Consider the following 21119-nt stretch of genomic DNA (forward strand, 5'->3'; position numbering starts at 1 on the left):
TATACCGCGCAGCTGCAAAAATATTTAGTATTAATTAAACTACTTTAGCGCGCTAATACTAAGGGAAAATGCAATTAAATATAAAAAAAGTTTAATAATAAATATATTTTAACTTATAATAAAAATTAAAACTTGTATAATATATACAAAGTTTATTTAAATATAGGCTTGTACTTATAAAAGTTATAATAAAAAATTTTGCTTTTAAAATTTTAAAATAAGAAGTTTTTAATATATAAATTTTGCAATTTTTAAAAAAATATTATAATATTTTTACTTTTAAATATACTACTAAAATTAATTATAAATAGCTCTTTGCTAATACTAAGCATAGCTATAAATTATATTTTAATTTTTTTTATTTAAAAATCTAAGAGTATAATATTAATGCGCGCTATATTTATAATATAAATAAAAATTTTTTTTTTATTAGTATTACTTTATATTTTAAATAAGTTTTTTTAAAGTAACTTTAGAAGCAAAAATAAATTATAACAGCTTTATAAAATAGTAATTAAAAGTAAATAATAATTTTAGTATATATTTATGCAGATAAAAGCGCAGTAAATTTAAATATAGTTTTTAAAAAAAAAAAAATTTTTTATAATACTTAGTTACGCGATATAAAGGCTAAAAAATATTAAATTTTTTTTATAATAAGTTTTTTTAAATAGTTTAATAATAACATTAGTTTAGCCTAGCTTAAATAAGTTTTTAATTAGCATATAAAAAGCAAAGTGTAAATAAGTTATAAAATTTTTATTTTTAATAGCTATAGTAGCTACTTTACTACTAATTTTATAAACTTTTGTAACGCTAATAAAAATTTTTTAATAATATTTTTTTTTTATTTAATTTATAGCTTATAATTTTTAGATATAGTACTTTTTTTATTTTTTTTAACTGCTTATTTAACTAAGCTTGCGTACTACTTTTATTACAGCTAAAGTTTTATTTTTATAAATAAAAGCAACTTTTTTTTATTATTTTAAGCTGCCTATAATATTATATTTATTTTTATAAATAACGTATTACACAGGCAAGTTAGTTGCCTAGTCGAGTTAGTTACAATGCTAAGACCCTACTAAAATTAGTAGTTTTCTACTATTAAACGCAATGCTTTAACACAATAATATGCAATTTTTTTAAAAAAAAAACTAAATATAATTTATAGTTTAAGCTTTAAAATGTAATGTAAATTTTTTTTAATAAAAAGCTGCGCAGATCTACAGCGTCTCTTAAACAATACTTAGTAATTAACTAAAAAAAAAGCTTTTATAATATAATATTAGGCTTAATAAAATAAAGCTTTTTTTAATAAAAAAAAAAGTAATTGCTTAGTATATACTTTACTTTAAAGACTAAGGATTTCTGCCCTAACTAGCTGCTATAAATAATATAGCTAATACTTTGCTAGCTAAATATAAATAATTACTTATTAGCAGGAATTAAGCTAATATATTTATTAGATAATATCTACAGCTTAGTACTAAGACTTTTTAAAAATATAACTACTAAAAAGCTTTATATAAAAATCCTAAGCTTATATAAGGCTAATTCTAACTTATAAAAAATATAAAAGCTAAGTATAGTATCTAAAATAAAAATATATATAATTTTAATAAAATAGGTTTTATAATAAGCTAGATATTACATAAAACTATTATTTTAAATACTAACTATTAAGAACAGCCGAAGATAGTGCAGCAGAGTAATTAAAAATAAGTAATAGTAATTTAAAGCATTAATATAATAAAGTAAGCTATTTTATTTTTTATTATTTTTATAGGCAAAAACTACTTTTTAGCTTAGTATAAAGAAAATAGCTTACCTTATAATTAAATTATTGCAGTTTTTAAAAATAGCTAAATAACAAATAAGCTTACTTTTAAATAGTTAAAGCACTTTAATAAATATACTAAAAAAAAATTATTAGTACTTATTATCTGCTTATTATTAATAGTTATAAAAGCTATATATTAGTCTAATTCTAGCAGTACTATAAAAAATAAAAAATTATTACTTTTTATATGCTTTTGCATTTGTTGTACTTACTATAGCTACTTAATATAAGTTATTTTGCGCTTTTAAAAAAGGCGTATAAGTATTAAGCTAAAAAGCTAATACGCAATAGTATTAACTATATTACTAAAATTAAATTTTTATTATGCTTTAAACTAGCTTTTAATGCTATTATTATAAAAAGCAATATTTTAAGTAGCTTTAAAAGCGCTAGTTTAGTTTTTTTTAATTTTAAAGCTATAATATTAAAACTTAATATTTAGTTGCGTATTTTACTACTACTTACTATTAAAAATAGTTTTTAAGAGTTAAAAATACTAAATAATATTTTAAAATTTAAGTTTTAATTAATGCTAGTTAAGACAAGAATTTAAAGGCACTTAAATAGTTCTTTTACTTTAATAATTAAAACTTTTAAAAAAATTTTAAAAAGTGCAGCTATAATTGCGCATAAGCTTATATTAGTGCAAAAAAAAATTGCTAAGCTTTAAGCAGCTAATAAGGCTACTACGCAATAAAAATTATATAAAAAAAAGTAAATATAAAAAAAAAAAACTTTTATAGTAGAAAATAGTTTTTAACTAATAATTCTAAAAAAATTTAAAGCGCGTAGTAATAAAAAAAAAATAAAAAAGTAGGCGTATACTAAAGCAAGTAAGCCTTCTTAAAGGCGCTATAAATACTATAATAAGGCTAGGCATAATATGCAAATATATAAGCAAAAAGTAAAAGTAATTTTTAAATAAATTAGCTTATTATAATTTACTGCTATAGTTTTTTACAGTGCTATACTGTTGTGCATAGTACTAATTTTAGTAGAGTTTTAGCATTATAACTAACTTAACCGGGCAACTAACTCGCCTATATAATATATTATATAAAAAGTATTTAAAGCTACAAGCGTTAAGCTACTTAATACTAATATTATATTATAATAATTTAAAATATAATTATAATAAAAAAATTAAAAATTAATAAATAGAAAAAATAATAATAGAAATACTTAGAACTAGCTCTGCAATTTATTTAAAATTACTATAAAAAATAAAGCAAAAATTAAAGCTAAATAATTAAGCTTTATACTATATTTTTTTTAAGTATAAAATAAGCTTTTCTACTATAAAAATAAAAGTCTTTATAATGCGCTTTTAACTAAAAAAAAGTATAAAAGCAAAAGTAAACTTTTAAATTTTTAATAGTATAAAAAGTTTTATAGCGCTATAGTATTTTAAAGTTTAAAAACTATTTAAAAAGCTTACGCGCATAATATAGTAAAATAATATAAAAATAAAATTAAATAATTTTAAAAAAAAAAAATAAGAAAGCTAAAAGTAGTAATAATATTATATAAAAAGAAAATTATAAAAAAAGTAAAAGTAGTATAGTTATTTACTAAAAAGCGCGCTATAAAAAAGCATATAATAATAATTTAAAAATAAGCTACTACGCGCGCGCAAAAGTAATAAAAAAAAAAAGCTATAACTTTATAAAAATTTTATAATAAAGCAAATAAATATAAATAAATAATTTTATATTTTATAAATTTAAATGCAGTAAAGCGTTATTATATTATAAATACTAAAAGTAGTAGTTTAAATATATTATAGTTATTGCTGCTTTTATTTAAAACTACCGCGCGTAGCTGCTAAATTAATTTTTTATAAAAATTTAAATAGTATAAATTAATTGCAAGCTTTTATTTACTAATACTTTAAAAAATTTTATAATAATAACTTTTATTAATAGCTTTACAATTTTATTTTTGCAGATGGCTGACTTTAATTAAGGTAGCTTATCGGGTGGAGTGGCTCATCGGCTGATAAGCCTCGGTACAGTGTACGCGCTGGTACCCTTCTTTTCGCTCTTCCCGACTCGTCGCATGTTCACCTTCACAACTGCTTCCTCCATCTATTCCATGCCTAATCAACAGGTCTCTTTCCCCAACCTTTGCGGAGTCTGAAGAATTCGTTCAACAGTCACAATGTCTGCCACTACGCGAGCCGTGGGGCAGTCAGGCCGGCGCTATCTAGTTGAGCGGATTCTCCAGGACAAGCACATGCCGCACGGTCTTGGGCGTGTTTATCTGGCTTTGTCAGTTCAACCACCACTATGTCTACAACGATGCGGCGATAGCTTATACGCCGTATAGGTCAGACAATCAGAAATACGTACTGAAAAAACTCAGCGCGACGAGATATGCGTACCTGGAACCTTTGTACGACGACGTTCGTAGCTCTCCCTACGTCCGTGTAGCCGCAGACGCCATTCCTGACGAATCCATGTTTGCATATACCTACTTTAGAGGTCACCTTCTTGGGTTTACCGACAAGGACGTTCCACTTTCTATCACAAAGCAGATTTTGAAGGACGCCCTTCGCGGCATTGCAGCACTACACCATAAAGATATTGTCCACACTGATATTAAACCGGATAATATTATGATCAACTGGACTGAGAAGAACGACGGCACTATTATTATTGATAGGGTACAGGTAGCAGATCTTGAGGACTCTGCCTACGTCCCACCGGACTGTGATATTATTGGAAGACAAGTTGGAAACTGGATGTGGCGAAGTCCAGAAGCACATGCGTCTGGTGCGGTGCAGAAGCCAACAGACATATTCTCTTTTGGCATTGTTGTACGCTCTGTCCTCTGACTGCTTTTAACTTGGCCTAACTAACTATAACTTTTATAGTGTATCTATGCTATTACAAAGCATATAATATTTGCTGTCACTGATGAGGAACTAAATGAAGGAGAGGAGAAACTGGCTGTCGTTCTCGAACGCCAGGTCTCTTATTTCGGCGACATAGAGGGAATGACTGGGTTGCTTGAGCATCTTAAGGACAACCCTTGGGTCGGCCTGTATACCCTGATACTGCAAGCATTTGGCAAAGAAAATCGTCCTATGCAGCCAATTGAACGCTGGGAAATGCTTGAGCCAGACTTCAAGGATCTAGTCAAACGAATGACGAGCATGGATCCTGGACGACGGCTGACTGCTTATGAGGCTCTAGCGCACCCTTGGTTTGCAGATGTTCCTTGATAGATTAGTAGATGGCTACCTAGCTAGGCCCAATATGTACAATTGGAATCTAAGTGTACAGCTTATAAACCAGACAGCACTATCATGCACTTTACGTGGCAGGTTCTCTCTTTGGTCTAATTATGCATGTGTGCATCATATCCTTTTAACCTTATAGGTATTTCTTCTTAAGTGCGCATTCGTCTTGCCAAAGCTGTTCAAAATTTGGCATTCAGTAAAGGAAACAATCACCAGTTTAGGTAGGTTATGTCACGGCACAAACTCGGTGTCACTGCGTAGCGTACCTACTATGCGTTAAGCAGTGCGCAGCTCCATAACAAGAGACTAAATAGACAAAGGAGGCACAGTATAAATGAGCTTGTAGCAGATTATAACGGAGAATCTTCAGACAGGGGGAAAATTTAAAAGTTGTCTTTGAATTCTTTTACACTCCGTGGAAAGAACCGCTATTGGTACCAGTCTCGAATCGTAGTTCGCACCTATGAATCCTTCTGCAAGTCGGCAATCTGCAACACAGCCTTGCCAAAGTTCTTGCCTTCCAGCATACCAACGAAACCCTCAGCAGCATTGTCAATGCCCTCGGTGACACTAATCGTCGCCTTGAACGTGCCTTCACTGAGCCACTTCTGCAGCTTCTCCTGGTGCTCCTTCGCGTGCTTGGGTCCCATGTTCGCATCGGAAACAATGAAGCCCCTGATCGTCAGTCTCTTGGCAACGATAGACATGAGATTCCGGAAGGGGTACTGTTCGCCAGGCTTCAAGTTGTATTGACTGATCATACCGCAGGCGACAATGCGGCCAAAGTTGTTCATGGCGTTGATGGCAGCTTCGAGCTGTTCGCCGCCAACGTTTTCGTAGTAGATGTCGATTCCATTGGGTGCGAGGCGTGCTAGCGCATCGGCTGGCTTCTCCTTCTTGTAATTGAACCCTGAGTTGAACCCAAGCTCCTTCTGGATGAATTCGAGTTTCTTATCGTCACCTACGCTGCCGATAACGGTGAGGCCTTCATGCTTGGCGAGCTGGCCGACGAGCTGGCCAACGGCGCCGGAGGCTGCGGAGATGAAGATTGTTTCGCCCTTCTTTGGCTGACCAATTTCGTAGAAGGATGACCAGGCTGTTAGGCCGGGCATGCCGAGGGGACCGAGGAAGAATTTGGGGTCGAGGTTGTAAGGATTCTCCAGTTTGAAGCATAGCGCAACTGTGTTCTTGTCAAGGACAGAGTATTCCTCGAAAGGAGTTATGCCTTGGGTACTAAGCGTCTCGCCTTCCTTGAACTTCTCCGAGTTTGACTTTACTACCTTGAAGATGCAGCGGTTGGTAATGGGCTTTCCGAGCTCAAAGGGTGGGGAGTAGGACTTGGACTCGGCGGCCCGCATGCGTCCGCGCTGGTAGGGGTCGAAAGAGGCATAGTAGTTCTTGACGAGTAGAGCGCCCTCTGGGAGCTCCTGGTCGAGGTCGATGGGACGGTCTTCAATTACGAGGTCCTGACCTGGCTTCGGCCATCCCTCGGGCACCTTCTTGAAAATGAGACCCTTGTTTTGCACCATGGTGATGGAATCTGTACGTCGCGTATGTGGTAAAGGAACAAAGTAGCGGGGTATTTTAGGACAAGAATGTGAGTGGAAAGGGTACTGTAAATTGTGTGGACTCGAAACAGAAGACTAGCAGTGAAGAGCACATACATATACTCGCGGCACCACCTGGCTTAGAAATGCGAAATTATGCGCTGCGACGAATTCTGATTGCATCATAAACAAGGGTCCAGCAAAGCCTTGCACTATCGGGCAGAGACCGGCGAGCAAGTTCGTCCGACTCGACCAAAGAAACCTCGGTTTAGAGCGAGCTTTCGCGGAGCACAAAACTCAATGCAGCCAGATTCGACCAGACTCGAACAGCGTGGAAGACATGACGATGCAAAGCGTCGGAAGTGGTACCGTTTGGGAAAAGTGGCCGTAGAATATGTATGTAGGGTTGAACCGAGGCAAGTGGGGTAGGAGATTGGTCATGTAGCGTGGTGATCAGGGCCAAAGAGCCGCATGTCGAGATAATGTGCTGACGTGCATTGCTTAAATTGTGTAGCCTGGTGGTTGGTCGCATGGCTACTAGAGAGGGGCGCCCAATTGCTACATATCGTGAAGCTGCATGACACTCCCATCATAGAGCCAGCATTTTATCACGCAACAGCGAGCTGAAGCGGCTCCCTTGTATGCTTTCTATCCATCAAACGAAGACTCTATGCTCAAGGTCTTAACTCTTCCGAGCTACAGGGTCCCTCAATCACCCACTCGTCTTGCTAATGGATTAGAAGCATCCCCAACGTTGCCTACCACTCTGTCGAGGAATAGTATTCTTTATCCCAAGAGGACTAGTCCTCATACGCCTTTCCATCAAACACATTATCCAGCTCTTCGTCCAGATCCTCCTCGGGCTCCATGACCTTCTCAATCAACCGCAACGTCGCGCGAAGCGGTAAGCCGACTACATTATCGTACGACCCTTCTATGCGTTCGATGAGGATGGAACCCGCCGTTTGAATACCATAGCCACCAGCTTTGTCGTTGCCGTCGCGAGTGCGTACGTAGGCCAGGATAAGTTCGTCCGAGACTGTGTCGTGTCAGTCATGTCAGTCACGTTATTGTATCGACGAGGATGTGAGACGGCGAGCGGTGCATACCATTGGAATCAAACTTTACAGTCGTTTCCTCAACATGTGTCTCCATCTTGTATCCTGGCTCCACAGCGCTCTCTAGTGGTCTCATGACCGCTACCGCCGTCATGACCTTGTGCTCCCCTTGATCACGTAGCATCTTCAGCATATTTAGATGATCGACCTCGCCCCGTGGCTTCTCTAGAATCCGGCCATCATGCGAAACTATTATAGTATCGGCGGAGATGATGATGGCGGGCTCGCCCTTCTCGTGATTGTCTATTTCGCGCTTGTATACGTCCATTGCTTTTGCCGACGCGGTTTCGAGTACGTAATTCAGCGCGCCGAGGGAGTAGGGCAGGTCTTCGGCGAATTTGGAGGGACATATGTCGATTTTGTACAGCCCAATCTGACCCCAATCAGCCATTGCAATGTTGGGACGCGCGAGGCGTAATTTACTTGTGCTAGAAGCTGTCTTCGCCGCGGAGAAGCAGAGGCCAGCACAACTCTCTGCCTTCTCAAGTCATTCAAGTAGGGTACATCCAGCGGCGGGGGAGGCCCAGGTGGCGGCTTTCTCGCTCCTGGTGTGGCTGATGGTGATTTGCTGTCTGGAATAGGTGATTTCCGTGCATCTTCGTAGGACGGTGGGGGTTCGACAGGAATTAATTGCGCCGACATTACAACGACTGCGCCGTGAGAAGACTGGACAGAGATCTGAATAGCGTGAAGCTCTGCTGGAGTGATATCAATTAACGAGAGTAAAGAAGGCTGGGTTGAGAACGATGTTCATGTGGATTCAGCTGTCATTGCAGTTCCGAAGCTCTAGCGGAAGGGGAAGGGGAAGGCCCAAGCTCCTCCAATGCGCCACTTCCAAGGTTGTGGGCTAGTTTCGATTCTACTACCTAGTAGAGACTCAAATGATCCTTTGCGCCGCGCGCTACATAATGCAGATCCCCGTAATCCCGTATTCCGGGGCATACGAGAGCATCACAGTCTATTCATAGTGCCCTCATACCTATCCTTAGCTTCAATCGATCGAATACGAGGTTGCTCAATGTATAGGCTACCCCAATATAATACTATTTCTACAGCGTCCACTATGGGTTGCTACAGCACATATGATATCGGGAGCATGGTGACACAACGATTGAGCTTCACAATTCTTAAAAAAACTTCTACTACCTGGCAAAATTATCATTGTGTGTGTTATAGCTCTCAATCGTTCGCTACCCATAACGCATTGGTCAATAGGGCCTCCTTCATGCTATCAGATCCAATGTAAAAAAGAGGTTGAACAATATATGACGGATGCTGATCAATGTCGATCCTATGGCAAGGACGCCTTCAGATATGCCCCAATCAGGGTTTTAGTCTGTCCCTCCAACTACGCAACCAGACTGGGACCATGCTCACAAGGGCAAGAGAAATCAAATTCCTCGGTCCAGCCAGGCCAGACTATGCAATGAAAAACTGGAAAGGAGGAAAAAGACTTCTTCGAAAAGAAGGACGCCGTAAAGCAGGGTGGATGTTCCACCTAGTAGCTCCGCTATGCGCGTTGAGCAACGCGTAACTAACGCAACGCCGGAGGGCCTTGTAGATCTTGGCAAGGAAACATCGTCCTTGCGATATGTGCAATTCGCTTTTAATGTTAATCGATTATCATGGTGAGGCATCTAAGGTTTCGCGGCAGAGTCTATGTTTGTTAGCTGAAGTCGAAACAAGCGACGGCTCTTTTCGTACACTTTGTAACTCCTTTGCTCTTAACCTCATCACACAGCCTTCAGCGCATGTGCCACAAGGATCGGAACCGAAATTGCTGTAATAAGACCGACATTGATACATATACCAGCAATCAGCGCAGCCCTCTTAGACTGTGGCGTGCAGTGACCCAGTCGACCCTCTGTGAGCGAAATCATGATCGAATCTCCCCACGTGCGAAAGAGAAAGATACAAGGCGGTAGAAGGCAGAAAACAGCAAGAATATACCATGACAGCTTGCGTCGGCGTGCCTCGTCTTCGGGGTTGACCTCTCGCTCTGGGCAGAGTAGGTGAGGTGAGTGTTCGTGAGCAATGACAGTCCGAGCGATAGCCGGGTAAGTGTCAATGCTGAGACGCGTTGAACGTAACGGCGTGTTGGTGTCGCTCGTAGATGGACGTCCACTGCCATTCACGAAGCGAGCGAAATGAGTATCCTGACTAGACATAGTAGCTCGGCCTTCAGGCGCGAGGACCATTTGTCTCAATTTCGTCTGGCCCGGTACTGCAGCACGGCTCGCACGGCGTGTACGCTGGAACGTCGTAGAGCATCGTAAGGGTTGGCGATGGTTCGCGGCTGCAAGTGGAGAACTCTCTTGAGCCGGCTCCAAACTGTATGCACTCGGGAAGAGAGTAATCTGCGAAGGTGTCCGTTCATGTGGCGGCTCGGGTGGAGGCTGAGAGTCACAGATTCGGGTCACACTTCCAGTTGCTGGAAAAGGAGATGCGTAGAAGCCAGTGTAGTCGGAGCGGAAGCTTTGGCGGCCAATGCTCGAACTCAGCTTCAGCCCGGGGCTGCTAGTGTCTGCGACGCTACTGCCAGTCTCATGCATGCCGGTTCCTTTTGGTGTACCTGTGAGATTACCTTTAGGTCCAACAACGGAGAACTTCTCGAATGTGTTCTCGCGCTCCAAACCAATAGGGCTATCGAACACGCTCTCATTAGAAATTGGTGCGATCGCACGACCTCCCTGCTTGTAGCTAACACGATTTGATGGATTAGGAACACCAAACTCATCATCTATAATGATCTTATCATTGGGACCTGAAGCCAGCAGTTCCTGCGTCTCTTTGTCGCTAAAAGCATAGGGATCTGCCCAAGGTGTGAAGGCATATGGCTCTTCGACAGCACCGCGGCCTAGGATTTCCTCGGGTCGAACGGAAAATCGGAATAAAGGGACCGTCGATGAGGCTGGAGGGCTAGAAGCCAGAGGAGGGGAAGAAGCCTCAGGTGCTGTTCGAACACTAGCGCGTGTTTCTAGATCCGGTGGCGATGAACCGAACGGATGGGGATGTGTCCGCAGAGGGCTTGGGTGGCTGTAATGTGAACCACCTTGAGAGTGATTTTGCTTCGCCCAAGACGGAAGCGAGCCTTTTGAGCCGAGACCTAGACTATTTCGAGTGCCTTCACTGCTGCTGTAGTCGGCGATGCTATCAAGCGACCCCCGACCTTTTTGACTATCGGCAGCAAGAGTCTCCCAATCGCCTTTGTCTTCTTCAACGACGCGGACGGCAGGCTCAAGATCCTTCCTATCTCCGGACGATTGGTTCGTAATCTTCTTACTAAGAAGAAGACTGCCTGAGCTACGTCTGACCCACATCGCTGGAATCGTAGGATTACTTTGCTGATGCTCGGTGACTACATCCTGGAAAATTTGGTCGGCTTGATCGAGCGCTTCTTGTGGAGTCTGTGGGGTAGCCTGACCCCCCGCCTGAGAGTAAGACGATGAGGGCTCGAGTGCCTTGACCTCAGGCTGAGAGTATGATGATGATGGCTCAAGACTTTGGTGGAGGGCCTGTGGAAAAGAAGCCTGGGACTGTGGAATCTGTAGCAAATTCCGGGTGTCTCCATATGAGTAAGATGATCCGTTGGAGAAAATCTCAGATATTCCTGGACGCGGAGGATTCGAAATTGCCTCTTCATATTCAAAGGCTGGCGCGAGAGGAGCCGCTTCTCGCGGAGGTGAACCGAGATCTCGGGTAATTGTAGGCCGCCTAGCAAGAACATGTTGAATAGGACCGACAAATTCGTGATTACAGGCCTGTGGTGCTTTCTGACGCAGATCAAATTCGAATTGACTGAGACCAGAAGTGACTCTCGATGGTTGACGACGATCAGAGTCACCGGGCGGAGAACTGCCCATTTCATAAACATTTGCAGTTTGCTCGTGACTTAGGCACGAAGAATTGCCTACCATCTCTTCGGGGTTATATTCGTCAATCAGTTTGCTAATGGTGTCGGCCTTTGCATCTCCTGGATCGATGGAACGATGGTACAAATCCTGCGTGAGAGGCCTCGACATCTGACGGCTACCCATACGAGCGCTATCATATCCATACAGGCTTTCGCGGTTATACTCATTCGCGAAGCCACTTGCATCAATACCACTGTAGCGTGCGTCGAAAGGATTGCTCTGGCGATTGCTGCCAAGGCTTTGCTGATAAATTGACTTGCGTTGATCATCCCCGGTGTATATTGATGAGCTAGGATATATGGAATCGAGATCATCGTAGTACGGCTTTGAAAGCGTGCCTTCCTCAGACAAGGAGAATTGCGCGTTGTCTGTCCGCCCCATCTGTGTGGAGGGAGCATCTGGTACCATAGATGTCAACGGCGCCATATCGTAGTGTTTTATCGAATGTTTTCGCGGAAACTCGACTTCATGCTCCTGAGATGAAAATGTAGCCGACTCTTCGGGAGATGTAGGGCTGGTAGGTGTGATTGGTGATACCTGACTGGCCGGGAAGTACGAGGCCTGCGGCGTGGCAACGTAACTCTGAGTAAGTGGTCGTGGATACTCGCCATCCATATCAATCGACGCGAGACTCACGCTGGTGTTGCGCAAATCCTGCAACTCCTCCCCATTGGTGTCGATGGGGCTTTTGCCTAGCTTCTTCGTTAAGGTACGGGTGAGATGCCTCAATGAAAACCGTGTTTCATTCGTCGGCTTCGTGATCAACAATGGAGAAGGAGCATTGATGGACTCCGGGCTGTAGATGGGGGAGGTGTATGCAGAGGAGCTCGGACTGATCGCAGCCGGCGTTGGGGGAAGCGGGAGGTCGAGAATTGATCCGCTGAAAGAGTCGTCTGCGCGTCTCATGATACCAGCATGCGCTGAGTTGAGATCGCCGTACAAGGCTCGCTTCGGTGCCATCTACATCTAGTTAGTTAAGTCAAGAGTCGAGTTGGGGAATATGTTAACCTCTGTAGATACCAAAAGTGGCTCCTCAGAAGACCGCAATGGAAGAAAGTCACTCGAATCGAAATCTCTCGAAGGCGTGACAATTTCGTGGAGTAGTAGTGAGTCGTGAGGGTTGACCAGGTCGAAAGAAGCGCCGCGGTAGTGGATAATTGCTGGAGTTGCCGGGGTTGCAGGTGGTGTTGCGGGCGCGGTTGTGGAGAAGCGAAGCGTGTTTATATGTGTGCCCTCCCTTTCATCGCTCGGGGGAGAGAATGACGGGTCGGCAAATTGGGGCGGTTGAGGGAACCTGGACAGAGAAAATGTCGAGGGTGTGGGCGTAGATTGCGCGTCGCTCGCGTGTGAAAGCTCCGTAGAGAAGTTCAAAGCAGTAGGAGAGCGCCGGGGGTGCGAAGATTTCACATTTGCATGAGGGAGGGGAAACGATACAGGACCTGTGGCCACAGGCGGCCTCGGCAGCCTTTTTCTTGAGTTGAAGTGACGTACCTTGCCAGACAAGGTGACAGTCAAAGTACTCGATGTGCTACCGCCTTGCACACGAGGTTCAGCTGACTGCGATCTGAAGGAAAGATCGGGAACCGCTTGCTGTTCGAAAGGCAATTGACCTGGCTTGAGTTGCTGTGCGGATTGCGAAAAGTGCAGAGGGTGTAACGATGAGCCCGAGCCTAATCGCTTTGTACGAATCACTGAAGGGATGCGCTCGATATCGCTCAAGGCAGACGCCGCAGCTTTCCTCCGAAGAGTCTTGCCTGATGGTGTCCCCTTTTGCGAGTTGGGCGTATGTTGTTGCTTGCGGTATTCGTGTATAGTAAGGGTGTGGATGGGAGTTCGAGAAGAGATTGACGAGGTCACTGAGTGATGTGGGGAGTGAACGGGCGTCATTGGATTGTTGGCCTGCATTTGCGGTGAAGGCCTTCCAGGCACTCGCGGTGAATGCGAGTGCGTGCTGGAAGACGCCATTGTGCTCAGTTTGCCAGTCCAGTCTCATTCACCGGTGCAACTTGATTGGGACTCTCCCGCAATGTTACGGTCGAGGTTCCAAGGCAAGTCTCTGGGGTCAATATGTCTTCCTCTTTCGTTTGACTGTTCCGATGTCGCACTGATGGCGGTTTCTAGTGAAAACATTGCGGTACCCACGCCATGAAGTGTAGTATAGTGAAGCAAGTCCAGTAGCTGGTGAGAGGCCTAGTCAGCGGGCCAAGGTCTGCTTCCATTCACCGCCCGTTTGACAAACCTCAATTAACCTTTGGATATATGGAGTTATTTCCCCTGTGTCAGGGCGTGCTGATGTTGAGCCACTGTTTCGAAATCAAAGGCTGCCCGGTCACCACTCTTCTGGGCTACTGCAAGGTGTTGTGATGGTCGGCGTAGGTGTAGGTGTAGGTGCAGGTAAGGTGGAACGACTTCTGACGACTCGGGAAAGCGGGACTAGGATTCGGCAGCGATAGAGAGGAAGGTGGAGTATTAAGATTATAAGCGATAGAAGAGAAGAAGATGCTACGAAATCTAAGCCCCTTGAATAAAGGAAGTAACGCTGTACAACGAGCGCCAGACGAGGAAGGCACGATATACCCAGCGAGGACCCAGGAGACAGACGAGTGATGACGAGGAACAACAGAAGAACATTATCAGAAGAAAAAAAGGCCGCCGCCCCAGGGCCACCAGGCGGTCGTCACCCCAGCAGCCCACACATTTGCATCGCATCCACGTTGGCTGCCATGGCTCATTACACCTACCTACTGGGTCTTCGTGTTCGAGGAAAGAGCGATGCAGCACCGTGGGTGGCCGTGGTTTTGAGTCGCCCCTGCCTAGCGTGTTTCCCGTCCCAACCAGTCAAACGTCGTAGGCGTCTGCAGCACAGCAATACACGACACCACCGCGCTGAGGTGAGAACGGAGTCATTGTAGCCACTTGATCAGAGCTGCTACTGCTACTGCTACTAATGTCCGTCATCTCGTCTTGATGGCCCGCAAGGTGGAGGCGCCAGTGAACATGCGGGCCCAATCAGCCACCGCCGAGCTGTTGCCTCTTGCTGCCACAAACCGGCATTGCGCCCTGGCAGAGATGAGGTCTTACTTCAGCTGCTCGTCACGAAGGAAAAGGAGACGACTCTAGTGAAGGCTCTTCGGAGTAGTCTCCTGTTGAGGGTTGAGACAGCGACTAGCTGAGTTATCTCGCCAGTCGCGATTTGTGGCTGCCGTGTGCGAGCGTTGCACTAATAGACTGATCGCCTGCACTGTAAATCACACTTACCCGCCCCGTGGTGTCTGGGACGAACTGGGTGTTCGGCTCTACGTGAGCCTTGTATTGGCACGCGGCTACCGTTCCATGCAGGTACATTTCCACTGGCCGGGAGAATTGGTTGGGATCTAGCGACGACACCTCCAAACAGAGTAAAAAGCATCGAATTCTTCAACTATATGTGCTCATTGCGCCTGTCGCCTCCGCTCCATCTTCGCTCATTGCTCTCTAAGCCGTTCTGAGTCATCTCATGCAAAGCCTGCTTCGCACCGAATTCCTTCAAGCCTGACCGTGACTTCCTGCGTCGTATAGAGGGCCGCCGTGTTGGCTCAAGGTTGCTGAGAGGCGAATAGGAGAAGCGTCGAGGGTCGGAAGCTTGGGAATACTGGTGTTCAAGAACAACACGGACGTTGAGGTTCTCGGGCACCCCGCTGTGTCTACTCTGCCCTACGTTTTGGTTCTGGGCTTGGTTCTGTCTAGGCGCCCTAGGATCTCCTGGAACTTTGGGAGTTCGCTGTGCTTGGGGGCTGATTGGCGACGCTTCGATAGCCTTGTCATCGTCGATGATCTTATTCCTAAACTGCTTCTGCTCACCATACTTGTCATCTTCATTTTTGGTGTGCTGGAGAAGTAAGTATATGGGTTGATGTAACGAAAACAGGTTTTTACATTTGTCGGATACACAGTACCTGGCATCGTCACATAATCGTCCAGCGGACGCGGTAAGCTAGCAAAGTTGAAGCCTCGTCCGGGCTGACTAGGTAGGAACCGTTGCCCAATATCAGCATTGAAGTCGAGGTGAAAATCCTGGGTCGGCAGATATCTCGACATATTCGCGTACCATCTAGGATACGTGCCGTACCATGCTTCAATTTCGGCATCCACATTGACCGTCAAGTAGACATTCTTGACATCATCTGGCTTCTGCACGAGCAGAACGAAATCGAACTCGCGTGGGAGGCCAGACCGCTGCAATAGATTTTCCTCGAGCGTCCAGACAGCCATTGCATCTTCAACATCATACTCCGGTCCCAATGGGCTTCGCTTCGAGCGCACTGAGCCCTGGATGCTCATCATATGATAGACCTTGTCTAAATGTTGGTGTAACAAGTCAGTGTTATGTCGCATATGCAGTTTGAACATGGATGTTACGTACAACTACCCTTCATACCCCCCGTAGGATTCACAGTGGCAGACACAGGCGCTTGCGAGACACCCAACGAGCTTGACAAGCTGAAGTTCCACTGAAGGTTCTCGGGTGAGACAGCGCCAAACATCAACTCTGGAGCATGCTTCAGGATGCGAGGACGCGAGGTAGGAGGCCGACATCTTGGAGCCTCATAAGATATCGTGTGATCATCGTCGCCATGGACGCACACTTTTATCTCCGCGCTTTTAAAGCGATGTGACCGTGGGTCATGAGGATGGAAGACAAAGTGGACCGAAACGAAGTACAGGTTGCCGATGACTGACTCGTGAAGAGCACTTGATTCGTAGTATCCGTGTTGGAAGCGGTTCACATGCGCGGAAATGAAAGCATTGCCTGGCAGAGTGCGCTCGTATAGACATTTTTGATGAATCTGAAAGCGCTTCTTGGGAACGTTCTGGTCTTTGGGAGGGGCGCTGATGGAGCCTCTTCGCTTTTGGGCTGGTGGATCTGTCGTCCTCCGTTGTGGTACTTCAGTGCCTGTTCGCCCTCTCAATCGTTGCAACCAAGAGCTCATCGCGTCGCTTTAGTGGACGTGCTCTTGATTTCGACACCCTGTTGCTACTATAGTATCATATGAAACAGATTTGGCGCATTAGGACTCTTGAATAGCGTCGAAGGAACAGGGTTGCCACTAGGTGGTGGATGTCCGGGAACTGGATGCATACATCGCGAACACAACGATGCAAAGATGGTGGGCACAGAGAGAAGTTAAATGTGAAACCGATGAAGAAGGATTAGGCGGCCATGAGGCTGACAGATGAGGCGCGGGATCTACCTATCCTATTTTACCTATGGGTTGCCAAAACATCAATGTGGCAGCTTGTGTACCTTATGACCTTGACAGTGACAACCTTGGTCTAGTTTCCGCTGAAGAGTCGTGACAGCTTGTAGCATGCTGAACATTCGCGATACCTGAATGGTGGAGTTTCAGACAACAGCCTGGAGTGCTGTTCCCTAGTGTGGTATATGACCTGGCGTGGGATGAGTTGGTGTGATGAACGTATGCATGTGCGGCAACTAGCTTGTACCCAACCACGAGGTTTCCTTATCAGCGCAACCCTTTATCGCGGGGCGAAGAACCCCGCAATATCCCCAAAAAGGTGAAGCTTGAACAGTCTGGTCCGATTTGAAAGCCCTTTGGATGGAATGTAAAGTCTTAAAGGTCCTATAGAAGCAGCATCAGTTGCTCCAGTCCTTGGTGGATATCTTTACACGATGCAGTTGTGTCCAAAGGAGGTGTGCCACGGTCGCGCTTCGCGCTTTTGTTCCCGCTAACCGTCCCGGCGACAGCTCGACAAGCTCGTCATCTCCCAGCTTGGCCTGCTCGCACAGCGTCGCCTAGCTAGAGGTGTCAAGTTGAATCACGCTGAAGCTACCGTAAGACGAGGTTTAAACTTCATGCAGACGCCCCTGACAATCTTCAGGCTCTACTCGCCAACAACCTTCAAGAAGTACTGCCCTAGATCGTACGCGCATCGAACGATATTCTGAACCCATACAGCTTATTCGAGATGGAAACCATACCGTTGCGGACCTCATGTCTATTGGAAAGACTATGCTTGGTCGTCGCCATGTCCAACCCTCCGTAGTCGCGTCCCTCGCCGCATTGATGGTCGAGGGCACCTTTCCGACTGGCACCTATCTCGTCACCGTTCACCACCCCGTCTCAACCGACGATGGCGACCTTGAGAAGGCCCTGTATGGCTCGTTCTTGCCCATTCCCTCGAACGAGATGTTCCCCTTACCCGAAGCAAGCGTATACGAAGATACGAAGCAACCTGGCGCAATAGTAGCTGTCAAGGGAGAGGCTGGGACAATCAAGCTGAACGAAGGCCGCAAGAGGATCAAGCTCAAGGTCAAGAGCATGGGCGACAGGCCGATTCAGGTAAGGCGACAGCAATGGGGATCTGGGGTATACGACTCATCATCATCGTCGTGTAGGTCGGATCGCATTACCACTTCATCGAGACGAACCCTCAACTGCAATTCGACCGTGTACGAGCGCACGGGTACCGGCTTGATATACCGGCTGGCACGTCTATACGCTTCGAGCCTGGCGACACCAAAACAGTTACATTGGTCAAAATAGCTGGCAACCAGGTCATAAAAGGGGGAAACAGGCTCGCCTCGGGCTTCATCCAAGACATGTCAGTTGCGGAGGGTATCGCAGATAGGCTAAAGGCGGGAGGCTTCCTACATGAGCCGGAACCACTTGGCGACGCTATACATATCGATATGTGCACAATGGAGCGACAGGCTTATATCAGCATGTTTGGCCCTACGACGGGCGATCTGGTCAGGCTGGGCGCTACGGATTTATGGGTCAAGGTAGAGAAAGATATGACCAAGTATGGTGACGAATGCGCGTTTGGTGGAGGAAAGTCGCTAAGAGAAGGTATGGGACAAGCAGGAGGCAGATCAGACAAGGAGTCGTTGGACACTGTAATTACCAACGCGTTAATCATCGACTGGACTGGCGTCTTCAAAGCGGATATTGGGATCAAAGATGGCATCATCGTCGGTATCGGCAAAGCGGGCAACCCAGATGTCATGGATGGAGTGCACCCGGATCTAGTTGTTGGATCGTGTACAGATGTCATCGCTGGCGAACATGGCATTGTTACAGCCGGTGGCTTTGACACGCATATTCACTTTATTTGCCCTCAGCAAGCGGAAGAAGCCATCGCGTCTGGCATCACAACCATGTTAGGCGGCGGTACAGGCCCAAGGTAGGTTCTTTTCGCGCGGAACGGCGATGGGTAGACTGACCGCTACAGTACCGGCACGAACGCGACGACATGCACGCCAGGCAAGACACACATCCGACAGATGCTGCAGGCCATTGATGAGCTACCTCTGAACTACGGTATCACAGGCAAAGGCAACGACTCGGAGCTTCGTCCCCTTCAACAACAAGCCGAAGCGGGCGTGTGCGGTCTGAAGCTACACGAGGATTGGGGTACCACGCCCGCAGCCATCGATGCGTGCTTGACTGTCTGCGACGAATACGATATCCAGACGCTAATCCACACTGACACTCTGAATGAGTCTGGTTTCGTCGAGCAGACCATTGCCGCATTCAAGAATAGGACGATTCATACGTACCACACCGAAGGTGCGGGTGGAGGCCATGCTCCCGATATCATCAGCGTTGTTGAGCATGCCAACGTTCTACCATCCTCGACCAACCCGACTAGGCCCTATACCCGCAACACGTTGGATGAGCATCTGGATATGCTGATGGTGTGTCATCATTTGTCGCGCAACATCCCCGAAGACGTGGCTTTCGCCGAGTCGCGTATTCGCGCGGAGACGATTGCGGCAGAAGATGTCCTGCATGATCTTGGTGCCATTTCTATGATGTCGTCGGACTCTCAAGCTATGGGTAGATGTGGTGAGGTCATTCTGCGAACATGGAATACAGCGCACAAGAATAAGGTTCAGCGTGGAACGCTCAAAGAAGACGAGGGTACGGATGCCGACAACTACAGGGTCAAGAGGTATATCAGCAAGTACACCATCAACCCAGCCATCGCACAGGGCATGGGCCATCTCATTGGAAGCATCGAGGTGGGCAAGGTGGCAGATCTTGTCCTCTGGACTCCCAGGAATTTTGGTGTCAAGCCGAAGCTCGTGGTTAAGAGTGGTTTCTGCTCATACGCCCAGATGGTATGTGTTCAGCCTTGCTTGAATCTCTACTATGCCACCACTAATTGTTCCTAGGGCGACCCCAACGCCTCCATTCCCACGGTAGAACCCATCATTATGCGCCCCATGTTCGCCCCGCTCGTCCCGCAATCCAGCATAACATTTGTCTCGCAAGCTTCCATCTCCTCTGGCGTCATCAAATCGTACGGGCTGCGGAAGCGGGTTGAAGCGGTCAAGAAGTGCAGAAACATAGGCAAGAGGGACATGAAGTTTAACGATACGAGGCCGAAGATGAAGGTTGATCCGGAGAGGTATACGGTCGAGGCAGATGGCATGGTCTGTACGGCGGAACCGGCGGAGACGTTGCCGTTGACACAGGCCTATTTTGTTTATTGAGGCTGTGGTTGGTGAGGGCACATGTACAGGTGGCCCTGGCTAGATGAGAAATGAAAACATGGCACCCTACTCGTTGAATATCTCTAGGAATTGTGCATGATGAATATGAACTTGAGGAAAGGTGACTGTTGGTGGCTGTTGGCAGTAAAGGCTAGATAGAGGCTACGAGGGACCTAATGAGTCGAAGACTGTAGTATGGGCAAAGAAAGGTGGAAAATAAGGCGGCGACCTTGGACGCACGACGGGCGGGGGTGACGATGGGGATGGGCGGCACCAACAGGGCAAAGTTTTAGGCGTGTGGCAGCCCGGGCAGCCTGGCAGAGACGGGGCAGCCTGGCAGAGACGCGACAGCCTGGCAGAGACGCAACAGCCCCGGGGCATTTTTGGTGCAGTCGCCGCTGTACGAGGTGCACAAGACATCTGTTGGCAGGCAACGGTTAGAAGCTAGAGTTCATAATAAAACCTTGAGAGATGCAACAAGCTATTTGATGAATGAATATATATATGAATAAAGCCTATAGGGCCTTTGCGGTGCTTTGCATGTCCAAGTCATAGTCGTAGGCGTAGTCGTAAGCATTATTGTGCCCTGAACTGAAGCCGGGCTTTGCTTGAACGGCGCGTCGGACGCGCCTGTTTTTTCCGCCAGGTGCCCCCAGAATTTGGTGGGTGCCCGCCCAAGGCCGCTCCTGCTGTCACAAAAACCACGCCTGCCCCCCCCCCAACCACCTCCCCCAAAACGCACCTTCCTTCAGCTCCCGGCCCTTGCCCTTGCCCTCACCACCACACCCGCCCAACGCCGCACCGTCACATCGCCAATCATGGCCCCCAAACAGAAAAGAGAAGATACTGGCGAGCTAATGGTCTCCATTGAGCAGTACACTAAAACTCGCGACTCGGTATGTGCATTTTCATCGTTTCTTCCCTGTTGCGACGCGCCTGCCTCAACTCGTCGT

General features: G+C 45.7%; 6 protein-coding genes across 6 annotated transcripts; 2 read left to right on the forward strand and 4 right to left on the reverse strand.

Annotated features, from left to right (window-relative positions):
- Positions 1-3863: 3863 nt before the first annotated feature.
- Positions 3864-5167, forward strand: K460DRAFT_362044 (kinase-like protein). Its single transcript, XM_040932569.1, has 3 exons — positions 3864-4113; positions 4172-4661; positions 4719-5167. Exons 1-3 carry the CDS (start codon positions 4004-4006, stop codon positions 5067-5069), a joined length of 951 nt encoding a protein of 316 aa, XP_040793856.1. The 5' UTR covers positions 3864-4003; the 3' UTR covers positions 5070-5167.
- Positions 5168-5548: 381 nt separating this feature from the next.
- On the reverse strand, positions 5549-6616 carry K460DRAFT_401319 (NAD(P)-binding protein; the record flags this gene model as incomplete). Its single annotated transcript, XM_040936407.1, has 1 exon — positions 5549-6616. The coding sequence occupies one exon, from the start codon at positions 6614-6616 to the stop codon at positions 5549-5551; it is 1068 nt and encodes a 355-aa protein (XP_040793857.1).
- Positions 6617-7434: 818 nt separating this feature from the next.
- Positions 7435-8394, reverse strand: K460DRAFT_272277 (Maf-domain-containing protein; the record flags this gene model as incomplete). Its single annotated transcript, XM_040927785.1, has 3 exons — positions 7435-7673; positions 7744-8125; positions 8176-8394. 3 exons carry the CDS (start codon positions 8392-8394, stop codon positions 7435-7437), a joined length of 840 nt encoding a protein of 279 aa, XP_040793858.1.
- Positions 8395-9485: 1091 nt separating this feature from the next.
- Positions 9486-13631, reverse strand: K460DRAFT_271764 (uncharacterized protein; the record flags this gene model as incomplete). Its single annotated transcript, XM_040927754.1, has 2 exons — positions 9486-12626; positions 12675-13631. 2 exons carry the CDS (start codon positions 13629-13631, stop codon positions 9486-9488), a joined length of 4098 nt encoding a protein of 1365 aa, XP_040793859.1.
- Positions 13632-15066: 1435 nt separating this feature from the next.
- Positions 15067-17094, reverse strand: K460DRAFT_329175 (uncharacterized protein). The gene is made up of 3 exons (XM_040930734.1): positions 16069-17094; positions 15582-16003; positions 15067-15534 (listed from the first exon to the last, which is right to left on the reverse strand). The coding sequence occupies exons 1-3, from the start codon at positions 16634-16636 to the stop codon at positions 15088-15090; spliced, it is 1437 nt and encodes a 478-aa protein (XP_040793860.1). The 5' UTR covers positions 16637-17094; the 3' UTR covers positions 15067-15087.
- Positions 17095-17215: 121 nt separating this feature from the next.
- On the forward strand, positions 17216-20661 carry K460DRAFT_362048 (urease). The gene is made up of 7 exons (XM_040932570.1): positions 17216-17358; positions 17413-17499; positions 17547-17573; positions 17624-18007; positions 18064-18851; positions 18900-19791; positions 19846-20661. The coding sequence occupies exons 1-7, from the start codon at positions 17338-17340 to the stop codon at positions 20164-20166; spliced, it is 2520 nt and encodes an 839-aa protein (XP_040793861.1). The 5' UTR covers positions 17216-17337; the 3' UTR covers positions 20167-20661.
- Positions 20662-21119: the final 458 nt, after the last annotated feature.

This window comes from Cucurbitaria berberidis (assembly GCF_010015615.1).
Source record: "Cucurbitaria berberidis CBS 394.84 unplaced genomic scaffold K460scaffold_1, whole genome shotgun sequence".
NCBI classification, from domain to species: Eukaryota; Fungi; Ascomycota; class Dothideomycetes; order Pleosporales; family Cucurbitariaceae; genus Cucurbitaria; species Cucurbitaria berberidis.

Coding starts and splice junctions, on each gene's coding strand:
- K460DRAFT_362044 (XM_040932569.1), top strand. CDS start 4,004: ATGTCTGCCACTACGCGAGCCGTGGGGCAGTCAGGCCGGCGCTATCTA. Junction 4,114..4,171: donor GGGCGTGTTTATCTGGCTTT/GTCAGTTCAACC, acceptor TACGCCGTATAG/GTCAGACAATCAGAAATACG. Junction 4,662..4,718: donor TATTCTCTTTTGGCATTGTT/GTACGCTCTGTC, acceptor TAACTTTTATAG/TGTATCTATGCTATTACAAA.
- K460DRAFT_329175 (XM_040930734.1), bottom strand. CDS start 16,636: ATGAGCTCTTGGTTGCAACGATTGAGAGGGCGAACAGGCACTGAAGTA. Junction 16,004..16,068: donor GGGGGGTATGAAGGGTAGTT/GTACGTAACATC, acceptor ACCAACATTTAG/ACAAGGTCTATCATATGATG. Junction 15,535..15,581: donor GTACTGTGTATCCGACAAAT/GTAAAAACCTGT, acceptor TTACTTCTCCAG/CACACCAAAAATGAAGATGA.
- K460DRAFT_362048 (XM_040932570.1), top strand. CDS start 17,338: ATGCAGTTGTGTCCAAAGGAG. Junction 17,574..17,623: donor TCGCCAACAACCTTCAAGAA/GTACTGCCCTAG, acceptor GAACCCATACAG/CTTATTCGAGATGGAAACCA. Junction 19,792..19,845: donor TCTGCTCATACGCCCAGATG/GTATGTGTTCAG, acceptor AATTGTTCCTAG/GGCGACCCCAACGCCTCCAT.